The sequence below is a fragment of the Platichthys flesus genome, chromosome 18 (genome assembly GCF_949316205.1).
Source record: "Platichthys flesus chromosome 18, fPlaFle2.1, whole genome shotgun sequence".
In the NCBI taxonomy this organism is placed as follows: Eukaryota; Metazoa; Chordata; class Actinopteri; order Pleuronectiformes; family Pleuronectidae; genus Platichthys; species Platichthys flesus.
In genome coordinates this window covers 3,742,786-3,755,937 of record NC_084962.1, presented here as the reverse complement: position 1 = coordinate 3,755,937, position 13,152 = coordinate 3,742,786, and the positions used below count along the sequence as shown (strand labels likewise).

The following is a 13,152-nucleotide window of genomic DNA, read 5'->3' as shown; positions in this document are numbered from 1 at the left end:
TCATCAACACCCTCACTCGCTTGGTGTGAATCCTGCGGAGGATCTCCTGCTGTTTTCTCACATCGGCTCCTCTGGACTTTCTGGAATCAACTGGCCGGAGAAAGTCTGCAGAAAGTCCAGAGACATTTGAGATCACACATACAGACCCTCCGGAGAATCTCCTGAGTTCAGCGCATGTCTAAAAGCAGCTTATGTGTTCATATTGGGCATTTGTGGGCCATTCGATTTTATGTAGATTCCATTTTTTAGTTATTTTTTATAGGAAATTGAGCAAGTAATTAGAAGTTAAGGGGCATGGTAACAACTATATAAGAAGAGGGAGAACATAAACTAGAATTAAGTATTTAATGAGGAAAGTCTGTCAGTTAACACTTGTTTTGTCAAATTTATACCAGATACAACAGAAAAAGAGCCCTGATTTAAATGGACTTTGACTTTCCATCTGAGAAAGGAAGTGAAAGCAATGGGAGAGGGCAGGGAGAGGGATATTGAAGAACCACAGATAGAATAGTGGAAGTCAGTATAGACTTTTAAATCATTTGTACATCCTGTTGAGCACAGCTGACCATGGGTAGTTCATGTGTCCGATGATCTTCTCTCCTATTGCACAGCCATTGTCCAGGGGAACAAAGATGGAGGGGTTGGTCCCAGCTTGGTTCATTATGGGGGCCAAATGAGGCCTGACTGCGATGTTTCACAGTTTGCTCTTTACACGCCTCCTTCCCCTGACCACGTTTTGCCCTCTCCCATCTTATGAGATTTACCACCGCCTTCCGCTCATTTCAGATCTACTGAGGCTACAATCGGCTGAAAAAGGAGTGTCAATTTGGGGGCATTGTTGTGTTGCTGGGACGACCACTTCAGAAGAGGGAAGTATTTGTATTTGAGCGTATGTGTGTGTGTGTGTGTCTGTCATAGGCTACATTTGGGGACAGACTTGAAACAAAAGACCAATTATTTGAGGATAGCTAATCCAACTGGGGACAAAGTCTGTGTATCCAAATTAACAAAAAAAATGATATTGGGGTCAGTATGGTTAGGGTAAGAATTAGGTAAGTAGTGGTAATGGGTTCACGGAAATCAATGCAAGTCCATGTTATGTCCCAGAAGGGGCCTTTGAGGACATGTGAATACTTGGGCTTGTCCCATTTGGGGCCTCAACTTGAAAACACACTTACCCATGGGGCCTTGGAACAAAAACACTTTTTAGCGGTTAAGGCTTAGTTTAAGGTTTAGGGAAGGAAACTGGTTGCCATTTTTTATTTCGAGGTTTAGCTGTGGTGGTTAAGGTTCTAACCCCTAGAAGACTGCATTTTGTCAACAAGTGTCTCCCTCAGAGATAGTGAAACAACATCCCTAGCCCCAACACCATTTTCATTTTATTGCAGAGTTTCTTGTTGGGTTGGAAAAATTTTACTTATTAGTACAAGTCCAGACCAGGCGGAATGCCGTTCTAACTTAAGACATTTTGACATGACACACCAGGAAAAGCACAGGGTTAATGGTATGATGGCTAAATTCAGTAGCTTCACACTCTCTGTCCTGGTATTATCCATGCTGGTTCACTGTCATGGCTCAACTAAGACACTTGAACTGAACAGAGTCATCTGTAATGTCATTAGCTTTTCCTAATGCGACAAGTCAAGTTCTTGCGTTTTAAAAGTAATGATTTAGCAAAGGTGTTGGAAAGACCAAAATTAAACCCAACACTAGTAGCAATACCAATAAGATATTAAGGTGGCAACGAAAATAACCAAATGAACCAGTTCCTTAGTATTCTCCATTCAATGGCAAAGACTATCAACCATCAAGTTGAACATTCCAATGTCAGACGCACACCAATACTCAACAGAGGAGAATATAAAAGAATAGAGAGGTGGAGCATGGGTTAAGCTGCGAGCATTCCAGCTGATTGGTCAGTTATTGTGGCTTCTATCCGACATCTTCTATGAATTATTCATTATCATATTCACATCTCTATTCAGTTGTTAATGAAGTCGTGCTTCTTGTAGTGATATAACATCTCTGTGACAAGGACCTGTTCCCAGCATAGCTCAACCAACTTCGAAGACCCAATTAGTCAGAAAATTTACAAAATGTATTAGCAAGCAAGGGTCTTTGTTTCAAGTCACATTGATTTGACTTCATCAATCTTACAATAATCTCTCTTCCAGGCAGATTTGTAACCCTAAATACCATTAAACAAGTTCTTGATACAGACTATCATTTCTAGAAAATGGAAACAACAACTCAAAAGGCTTAAATAGCGCTAAACATGATTGGCTATAGGACATAACTTGCTTGATCAGTTGTAGCGGGGCCTTCCTCAGTTGAGGATTTATAGTTTTATTGGTGTCACAACAAAGTTGCTATAGAAGTAAGCGTCCTCGGTAAATGTATCTAATAGACAACTTTGGAACTTCTGTCAAAATTAACTGAATATGTTCTGGCATCTGCACACTTCTGGTTAATATAAGGCTTGCTGTATTCGGTCTTGAAAAAAGCTAACCCTTACATCACAGGGACTGAAGATAGTTTTCCTAATTAGCTGCATATGAATGTAATTCATGCTGGACACAGTTGGTGTTTGGGCGTGTTGGCAGATGTACAGTTCGGGCTGTATACTTGTCAGTGTTCCCATCCCAGCAGCCATCTGTCAACCTGGTCCTTCCCACACTCACTCACACATTCAGCACATATAGGTCGTGATCAGTGACTGATGCTTCAGGGCTGATCATAACCCAGGTGCAGACACAGTCCTGCACAGTCACAGCATTCTAACCCTTCTCTATTCTGTAAGTGATGTCAATGGCAGGAGCTCCACAAAACCACAGAAAGGCGAAGGAATTTCACCTCACAGGTTGAACATTTACAGGTTAAACACACAACCTTCCCGTCAATCACACATATACACACACACGCACACATAGAAACAAAACATCAGTGCTGTTGTCTGTGACCTTTGCAAGTGGGCTAAAACTTCAATTATAGACACTTCACGTCACCTTAAACATGCTTCTTCTCTAAACATTGTTTATTATACTATACTTATATATTTACTAATTTGGTTTTGAGTACAGCACAATTATAGTTACAACGAATACTACCAGCATAGTAAAAGTACACCACTGCTAGGAAAATATAAATGTGAGGAGTGCAGCTTTAGCAGGTGGGTGTGAGCTTGTGTGTGAAAAGGGAAAAAGAAGTGCTAGTGGGACGTCTGCGGTAATATCGCATCACACCTTCACTTCTTGATATGACATGGACATGACGGAGGGAAAAGAGAAATCTGACTGAAGGTTGTCAATGTACACACATCCAGAGGAAAACAGTCTATTGTACATGATGACTTACTATTTAATCCGAAATTCAGCCGTATTTACTTATTTTCTTTTCAAATACAATTTCAAATACCATTTAAACAGTTTTTCATTGCAGGTATAATTAATGAGCTGGAGAAGGGTTTGAACTACTCCTCTGGATTTCATCTTCCTCAAGGTAATCTTGACATCATTCACAAATCAGTGAACGTGATTTGGCTATTGCTCAACATCGAAAACGGAGAATGACAAAGTAGCGGAAAGTTGCCAAATGTGTTGCTAGTTGCTCGATAAGATTCAAATAAATGCCAGGTGTAGTGTTAACAAACTTAACGGTCTCGCCCTCATTGTGGCATCATACACAGACAAAGTCGAAAAGATCACCTCAACCAACTTCAATGGAAATAGTGAACAGTGATGGAAACACAGGGCTGAGCAACAAAGCATGACTCGTTCCGTCTGTTCTCACTTTACAGATGACAATCGAAGACAATGACACACAAATTGTTTGGATAAAACTTAATAAATACATTTTGGGAATTGGGGGTTTTGAAAAATCTGTTCAGAGGACAGTTCATGTTAACAGGTTTGTTAAAGAATGCTTTCTGGGAAGAAATATGAGAATATTTACAGATTAAAAATACAATTTAAATGCATTATCTGCCAACTGCTCCCAAACAAAGAATCAAAAAATATCCCTCTGAAAGAAACTGAAGGTGATTTTCTCCTAAAGTGTGAAACTTCAAGTGTGCCCAGGTTGATTTTAGTATCAATGGTCTTTTCTGTCCTTCACTACAATCAAATCAAGAAACTTAAGAAACAGTATAAAATCACGGTGGCTTGATACCAAGATCAAGTGATACCAAGATCAAGTGGCTCAATGTCTTTCAATGTTGTGAATCTCCTGGGAGAACTATGTCTGCCTCCAACAGGAGCTGGATGACCTTACTTGTGCAAACAGTCGGTCAACAGATAGCTGGAGAGCAAGGCCTGAGATGTGATTCTCTGGGAGGGGACGGAAATATCAGAGGAAAAGAAATCCTGGCAGGGAGAAGCCCCATTTTGGTGCAGACAGAAGGGAGAGTGATTAAGGATGGATTGGCGGAGATATGGCTGCGGAGGACAGATAGAAGAAGTGAAGCAGATAAGAAGTGCAAGGGGCAGACTGGCTTGGAGCCATCTGTGGCAAATCAAATCTCCCCAAACCAACTTCAAAGGAGATTACTTGAGCAAAATAACGTCTCTCTCTTGTTCACTTGCACTTTATAAACATAGGTGGTCTCCATCCAGATCAAACCGAACAATGATTTAGTTTGTTTGCAGTATTAAAACACTTTTTGACCGCGGAAGTCTTGCTGGACTCCCAAGAAACAGAGTTGCAAGACAAGACTACAGTCTTTGCCTTTGACGATATATGGTTCCAACAATGAGGACATGCATTTGGAGCATACAAACTAGTGGAAAGTACTGCACCTGAAGTTGGTCATGCTGGTAGTAATTAGGGTTGGTTAACTTAATCCAATATCGATCAGGCACCAGTTCCTACAAGGTACACAAGACCGAATCACAATGCAGAATCCAGTTGCTCATTTTGTTGCCTGAGCTAATCGAAATAGTTGCACTGCTTAAAGCCAACATAAACATCACCCTACATGTCTAGGTAACATTACACTTCACTCTGGCAGCATGTATAGCTAAATGGATCTAGTGTGGCTGTATTTCCCGCAGTATGATTCTAACACTGGGACGCGCAGAAAGAATGAGCAATAGCCCAGATGAGGAGCCAAAAAGCGGGACATGGCTGCTGCAGTTCTGGCACGAAAAGCGTTTTAAAAGTAATGATTTAGCAAAGGTGTTGGAAAAGACCAAAATGATACCCAACACTAGCAGCAATACCAATAAGATATTAAGGTGGCAACGAAACTAACCAAATGAACCTCTTCATTAATATTCTCCATTCAATGGCAAAGACTATCAACCATCAGGTTGAACATTCCAATATCAGATGCACACCAATAGGTAGACACAGCCCCTGTAGGTGACGAGGACAGGATACACTTATGTCATACAAAATTGAGTGTGCTCCTGTAATTGCTATGTGAAACCGGATAAAATACCCTTTAACAAAGACATGAACCAAAGTCCAATTTTTCAGGTGTGAAAATGCCGTAGATGCTGTCCGCTGTTAGATGTAGTCAGAACAGAGGAGACAAAGTCAACAGAGGAGAATATAAAAGAATAGAGAGGTGGAGCATGGGTTTAGCTGCGACCATTCCAGCTGATTGGTCAATTCTGGTGGCTTCTATCCGACATTGTCTATGAATTATTCACTATCATATTCCCATCTCTATTCAGTTGCTAATGAAGTTGTGCTTCTTGTAGTGATATAATATCTCAATGATCTATTGGTCGATTTATCAGATTGTTTCTTTGTGTCTTTTTCTCTGTCTAGACTCAATAAATGTCAAGAAGTGACTAGTGGCAGTGACTTCCTTTTTAAATCAATTTACATGATAAATGTATTCTCATTTCAAATCAGCCACGGGGTGAACTCATTAATCCCTCATTTGGATTGGATAGTGTACAGTAGCTGGCCACAGTCCATCTTACACTCCACAGTGTCTGGGGGTGTTTTTCTCCACATGAATAGTCTCTCTCCCCCCACCCTGTTGCAGTTAGATTGATAACCAAACGAAACAAAAGTTCCAGGCCGCATGTAGCCCTGGCCTCAGCTTCTGTCAGTCAACTGGGGTGTGAACCTGCTGCGACTGGGAGGAATGAGGCTTTTCAGCAACTGTCAAGACTTGTTTCCATGACACTTCACAGCCCTGTCACCCTGACGATTCAGCTTATCAAACAGGCAGAGATAAGCTGACATCAGTGCTACATGCCGCCTGACACGACGCAGGGAAACAAACGCACAATCCATTATATATAAAGTCATGTGCTCATGGTTTAGGAATGTGCTCTGGCAAGTTTGTTTGACCTTAATAGTCAGGTTATAACCACCACCATGTGCTGCTGAATATCAGCTGGGACCAGAGGGGTTCTTTTGTTGGTATCGTTGACATTATGGTTTATATGTTCTTGACTTCTGTTGTTTGGCTGCATACATGTGGTGCTACATACCATATATGTCGTGCTACTGATCTGCAGCAGCTATGTTCAGGCTAAACACCATTTTACAGCTTTGGTACAATCTTACTGGCTATGTTTTTAATTTTGGGTGTTTGAGACTTCAGTCAATAAGGAAAATAATTATAAGCTGCAGCCCTAAAACTTTAAATCTCTCAAAGCTCATCTTCTATCCCCCAAAGTTTTCCATAGAAGTAGAATCTTTTCTGAAATCCTCTGCACACTCACTTATTCTGCCTAACTAGAGTTATGCTCACTTTGAAGTACTTTGAAGTCCTCCCAAGTACCGATTCCCGTTAAATCAAACACTGCTGATTCTGGTACCGCAGAGCACATCTGGTTGAGAGACTGACAGATTATATGAAAAAGAGAGAGCGTGAATCCGTCTGTATACCAACATCCCTGCAACTTAAGTCATTTTAAATGTATTTCTCACTTTCATTTTAGTTTTCAGTTTTGTTGTATGTGTCTCTGTTTTTAAGGTGTGACCAGTCTGTGGAACACAGCATTTCGCTGCCATCTATGTGTATGGAAGTTACAATTAATCCGATTTTGATTCTCCTGGTTAGGTCACAATGAGTCAGGGTAACGGTGAGCCATAAGTTGTCGCAAGTGTGGTTCCACTTATGGAAAACTGACAGACAGGACTTCTGCAATATGTAAATTGCAAAGCTGAATAGGGCGACACCTCTAAACTGTGGAAACAGCAGGTGAAAGACAAATGTGACAAATGTGTCAAATGTGGAGAGGCGGTGGTCTAGTGGCAGAAACTTGGACTTTGGGCATAGAAGGTCTCTGGTTCGTCTCTGGTTCGACTCGACGGAGAGACAACAAAAGACGAACCTGGATTGATCTGTCCAAAAATCCAAGAGTCTCCCTACCCTGTCTAGTGCCCCTGAGCAAGGCAAAGTCCCCACGAACAAGCTATTTAGCATGCAGTCTTTTTCAGTGTGTTCAGTACCTGAGTAATGAAAAAAACAGAACATGAACTGCTTGCTATTTATATGGAAATATAACCGCATGTACTATATATGCATTGTAGTAGTGATGACGACAACAACATAACAGATATACACGTGTTAAGGCTAATTCATCGTTTTGGCATACAAACCTCCGTTTTTGGAATCATCACATTATGCAACCTTACTTTCTTGAATTTCATCTTCCTACAGATAGAACAACTATTCCCCAATTGACAGCTGAACTAAGCAGGAATATATAATTGATTGTTGATGGTCACTGAAAGGTTTTTATTGTTGTTTTACTCTTCCTGGAAATTAACAGACAACACAAGTTAATTCTGTTGAGCTTATGTCACTCACGTTGACTGACGAAATTAGTCAAAAATCCGGTAGGTTTTGGACAGCCAGGAGAACAGCAACTTGGGCCGTCTGCCATTCAGCCAAAACCATATGGCACACTAACACACTGCCACAACTGTCCTGCATGAGTCAGCTCCAAGCAGCTGAGGCCACAACTCAACAACTCACTCTCGCTCTAACACACACACACCTGTTACTTCCCTCAAACACACCAATCCAAGTCCCCTCTGGACATGCATGTCTCCCTTTTAAAAGCAGCAGGGAAACAGCTACAACAGTCTGGTGAAAAACAAGTAAGTGTGTCTCTGCTCTGCTCGACTGCCATCAGTTGTTTGGCAATGTTCACTTTCAATACTGCTGCAGTTTGAGGACATATAAAGGCTAAAAACAGCTAATGACTCAGACTTTAATAAGTACAGGGAAGATGAGTAGGAGAAATGAGGGAGATGAAAAGTCAGTGGTTTCCACTCAGGGGGGCATGGACGCAAAACAGGCAGGTCTCTGAAACAAACAAAGCTATTGTTAACTGCAGTTTGGCCTACAGAGAGCTTCCAACAGCTGGATTCGATCAGAGGCTTTCTGAAAGTGGGCCGGCCCCATCCACACTGCACGTCTCACTTCTTAAGTTAGGTATATGGATTTGAAAAAAATAACAACACAAGCTCACACGTTTCCATAAAGCTACCCTGACACCTCTATTCCCTCGCTCTCAGCACCGAGCAGAGAGGACAAAAACTGCTGAGCTGCTTTGGCCGTGTCCATCACAATCCCGCTTTTTGCCTCATCAGCAACCTCAGGGCATTTTTTCTTTTAAAAGTGGTCGCATTCCAGAGGCGAGGACAATTCAACATCGAGTAAGACAAACAGCTTAACGTGATTATTCTGCCGCAATTCACAACAAACGCTGTCCTGACTTAACAAGGCCGCAACAGCGTGACAACCTGGGTCTTGGCAAGTGTGAGGCTGTCTATGACAAAGACCAAGTTACAGGAGATTTACAGTCTTGGAGGAGAAGGCAGGAGAGGATGATACAGGAACCAATACACATTGATCTCCAGTGTTTTCATGTGATCTCAGTTTTGATCTGCACTGATCATCTCGGTCTCCACACACACACACACACTGCATGGGGTCAGTCTTGCCCTTTAAAAAGGCAGGAAACACCATGTTCACTGGGAGGCAAAGGCTCCATCCATGTTACACAACAGCCACACATGGAGGACATTGCCTCACGCTGGAACATCTGATCCCATGTTTAGGAGGGGGAGCACACGCTCCTGGGTGTCAAATGTGTGCGCCCAGGTGGTGTCCCCTTTTCCGTTTGACATGTGTCACAGAAGTGTGTGGGTAGTTGGGCATGGGGTTGTGTGGTGACATTACACGGGGATTAGTTGTCATTTCCCCGCACACACAGGTGCAACGTGCCGCTGGGACACACGGTGCGGAACAATTACCGCTGTGGCACCGCACGGACCCCATCACCGCCGGAGCTGGAGGATAATCCGCTCCTCACACTGTGGAGGTTGCGGGAATGCGCCATTTCCCAAAAGCTGTGCACGTCCACGAATGCGCCCGAAAAATAGGCTGAGTGAACCCGGTGGCTTTGAGAAGCCGGTGGGGTTCAGTGTGTGGTGAGCCTGCAGGGGGACATGTCTCACAGCAGACATTAAAGAACCAGTGCTGCTGTCCATCACGTTCCAAAGCCACGTTAGCTCGGATGGGTCAGCTGCGCTCCCCCCCCCCCTGCACTCCAGACTCCTGAGCGGAGCCTGAACTCGTCACTTCTCCGACTTCATCTCATTCAGAGCGGCTCTTACCTCATGGCGGGTCTGGCGTCAGGTCCCGGGGTATCGCAAACGGCGGGTCTCGACACTTGGTTTGTAGTTCTCGCAAAAGTTCGCCCGCTCGGGTTCGCGACCAGATGAATGGGGGTCCGACCAGGCGGAGAGGAGGTGTCACAGTTCGCAGGCTATTCGGTGGAAGTAAAGAAAAAAAGAAAAGAAAACACCGAGACGGTCGAATCCTACATGTTCTGGAGCATCGCGGGCTCCGCGGGGGGCGAAGGGTCACTGAGGAGAAAGCGGACTAACGCGACGTGTCTCCGGCTCTTGAGAAGCACTTGTGACGGGGGCTGTGCTGCTGCCGCTCTGTTCCGCTCTGGTACCGCTCTGCTGCCGCCCTGTGCCGCTCCGCCGCCGCTCTGTGCCGCTACACGTGATGCGTTCATGGCCGTCCTGTAGACTCCCCACTTCGGAGCTCTGCTGTCACAATATGCAATCATGCTTAATTGTATCAATGTTCAAAAAATAAACACTTATGGCTAAATTAGCCTGTTGCACATCGAAGGGAATCCTGGTTGTATATAAGATTAATATATATGTATACGTGTGTGTGTGCTTGTGTGTGTCATTTTTATAAATATTGCATTCTATCTATGTATGTATATGCATGTCTCTCTATCTATCTATCTGTCTGTCTGACTAAATTCAAAGACGGCAGATGAACGCATTAATGCAGCATCATTTAAATATAATGGAAAAACAGGATGGGACAAACATATGTGATAGTTAAAAAAAAGCCATTAGGTAAAAGTAAGTTTTGAGTGACGTTTGGAAAACAGAGTGATGTTTAAGACTGAGCTCCCCTGGTATACTTACTCTGAGGCCCTGACAGTACAGTCCCTGTCACCTTTAGTCTTCAATCTTGGCCAATATCTAAATATGTTTACAAAAACAATGTTTATGAAATAAAGTGATGGAAAGAGTATTAGTATTTAGTCATGATGGTATTAATAGATTGAGCTACGTGCTTAAGGAACATACGAGAGCTGTCTTTGGTTCATCTCTTAATGTTATATTTCTTTGTAGTTTAGCATGTAGATTATGGCCTAAAACACATAACTTCATGATGTAAGGATTCATTTCAGCCTTTTATACAGAAGCAGTATTATTTATTTTCCTGCTTCTTCTGCCCAATAATTTGATTTATATCTGTAGACTTGAGTATAGCATACAGGGAGTTCCTCTGGTGCGTCTCTTATGTTTGCCAGCGTCAACGGTTGTTAATTTCAAACGGGACCTGAAGGCAGCATTTGACGCAACTTGTGGGTAGGAGCACGTACAGGTTGCCCCTGGTAACTGAGTTGGATCCCTTGCTGTGTGTTTGTGTCTGTGATGTTGAGCTGAGCCCAAAGCAGCCTGCAGATATTACAAAGATCCAAGCAGCATATTGAATTTACTGTATATGCCCATGCAGCATGATACCTTCAGAAATAATATATGAATTCAACTCTAACTATACATCAGCTCCATATAAACTCTAGGTGCTATCATGATCAGGATCATGACCGGAAAAAAACCACAAGATAATTAAAAGTTTCTTATTCACATGACCATGGCGAGTATGGTCTGTGGCTGGAGATGTTTAGACAAAGACAGCTTCAACCACATTAACATATGTACAAAGCAAACCAGTCAGCAACTATATACCAAAGATACATATAAATATGTGAATCATAGCAAATTGTTTGCATTTGTTGCTGAAAATGTTTAAGTCTATTTTCAGTGACTGCATCTGTGATATGACATTTTGAATAAAAGGCCAGAGGTGCACTGGCTCAGAAACGCAACAAGAAATTTAAACACATCCAACTCTGAGAAGCTGAACAAAAGTTGAAACGTGAGGTAGTGCAGGCAGGAGCAGGAGAGGGGATGGATGATGGAACTGAAGTCGGGCAGTGTGGTTAGTAACTGTCAGGCAGGAACACAGCAGACATGCAAAGTCCAAACAAATGCAGGGGGCCTGACACGCAACTAAATGAACTGTGTCATAGCTTCTTCGAAATCAATTGTCAAAAGATGTTAGCTGCTGTCACAAATGCAAAAGAGTAAATAATTTTTGATGATGCAAGGTTAAAAAAACAAAACAGTCCTGAATGTGTGTTACATCTCTGCCAAGCTATCGTTTCTATTATCAGATACGAATCATCTTCATTGGAGTGCAAGGCACACGGCACCATGAGAATGTTGATTAGGAGAGTGACTTGAAGGGCACAAATCCATCCTGTCTGACCTTGCAAATAAGAGCCGGCTCAAGGCAAAGCCCTGGCCGGCCTTGTTCAGCCCTCTGTTTGAAATGAGGCCTCAGACTGTATCCGACAGGGATGCACAACAACCCGATAAATCTTGAATGCAGTGAGTTGCCTGTGTGTTGTTGTTTTGCAGACTCCACGCCTCCAATGGCTTTGAGGGATGAATATAGCATCAGAACTGAATTGAATGAAATGTGTGGGTGTGCTGACTATCACACTGACTCCGTTTCCGTGTGCCATTTGGTTCTGAAATAGATACAAGTCATGAACTTGTGTGACTGAGCTGCAGTTGACTCAGCTCATTATGATTAAATGTCATTAAATTGGAGGGGAGGGGAGCTGGCTCTGCTGCCACTCTCACTCTAGGACATTGTGGGGGGGGGACGGGGGACAGGGGACGGACGGACAGAAGAGAGCAGCTACATGTGACATGAACCCTCTCAAGTCAGCTCCATACGGTCCTCTGATTTCATCACATGTCAATACAACACCCATACCTTGTCTTCCATCTGGTGGACAAAACATGAAATAACATGTGTAGCCTTTGACCAGCCAGAGAGCTCAAATTTAGCAGCCTGTTTACAGTTTAACAGAATAATGTCCTTATGAACCAATTTAAGCCTCTTAACTTGTATATACACTTCAAAGCAAACATATCAGGGATGTATGTGAGAAATTGGTCATATTATATGTATTTGGCAGCTTTGGTTAAAAGCAGGTTAGCAAATTTAATTGAATACACCACCTTTCTCAATTCAGAGTTACAAGTGCTTCACATTAGTAAAATAACACCAGGAACTAGTAATACACTATGAGTGTATACAATAAAAGACTGTAAATAACAGACAGATAATAAAGCACATGGATTCAAACACTACAATGCACATGATGAGACGGGAGCCAGTATGAATAAATGGCCTCAACTTTGAAGCACCAATTGGCCTTGGTCAGAGGATCCATATGACCTTTCCTATGGATCGAGCAGGTCAGCAATGTAAGCAGGGGCCTCACCATTCAATGCTTTATATATTTTAACGCAGATTTGGCTCTGACACGTGTGGTTAGTTTATCAAAACCCAACAATACAGTATCAATACATTAAGCACATTGAATTAGCCCCACCTCCACCAGCCAAAGCAATGCTCACATTTGAATGTTATAAGTAGAATGTGTATTGTTAATTGGTTAAATTAAGTAAAATAATACACGTATGCAACCTACATTTTACATTGTTGTATTGCTGTGCTAATGATCTGAATACTTCCTCCACATAAAAGGACTTCAT

The 13,152-nt window shown here is 42.5% G+C and overlaps 1 protein-coding gene across 1 annotated transcript in view; it reads right to left on the bottom strand.

Annotated features, from left to right (window-relative positions):
* The window catches only part of enah (ENAH actin regulator), a 119,326-nt gene extending 109,403 nt beyond the window's left edge, over positions 1-9,923 (bottom strand). Inside the window, exon 1 of the mRNA XM_062411472.1 lies at positions 9,595-9,923. Coding sequence (XP_062267456.1) covers positions 9,595-9,599 — 5 coding nt within the window. The 5' untranslated portion in view covers positions 9,600-9,923. The remainder of the gene's footprint in view (positions 1-9,594) is intronic.
* Positions 9,924-13,152: the final 3,229 nt, after the last annotated feature.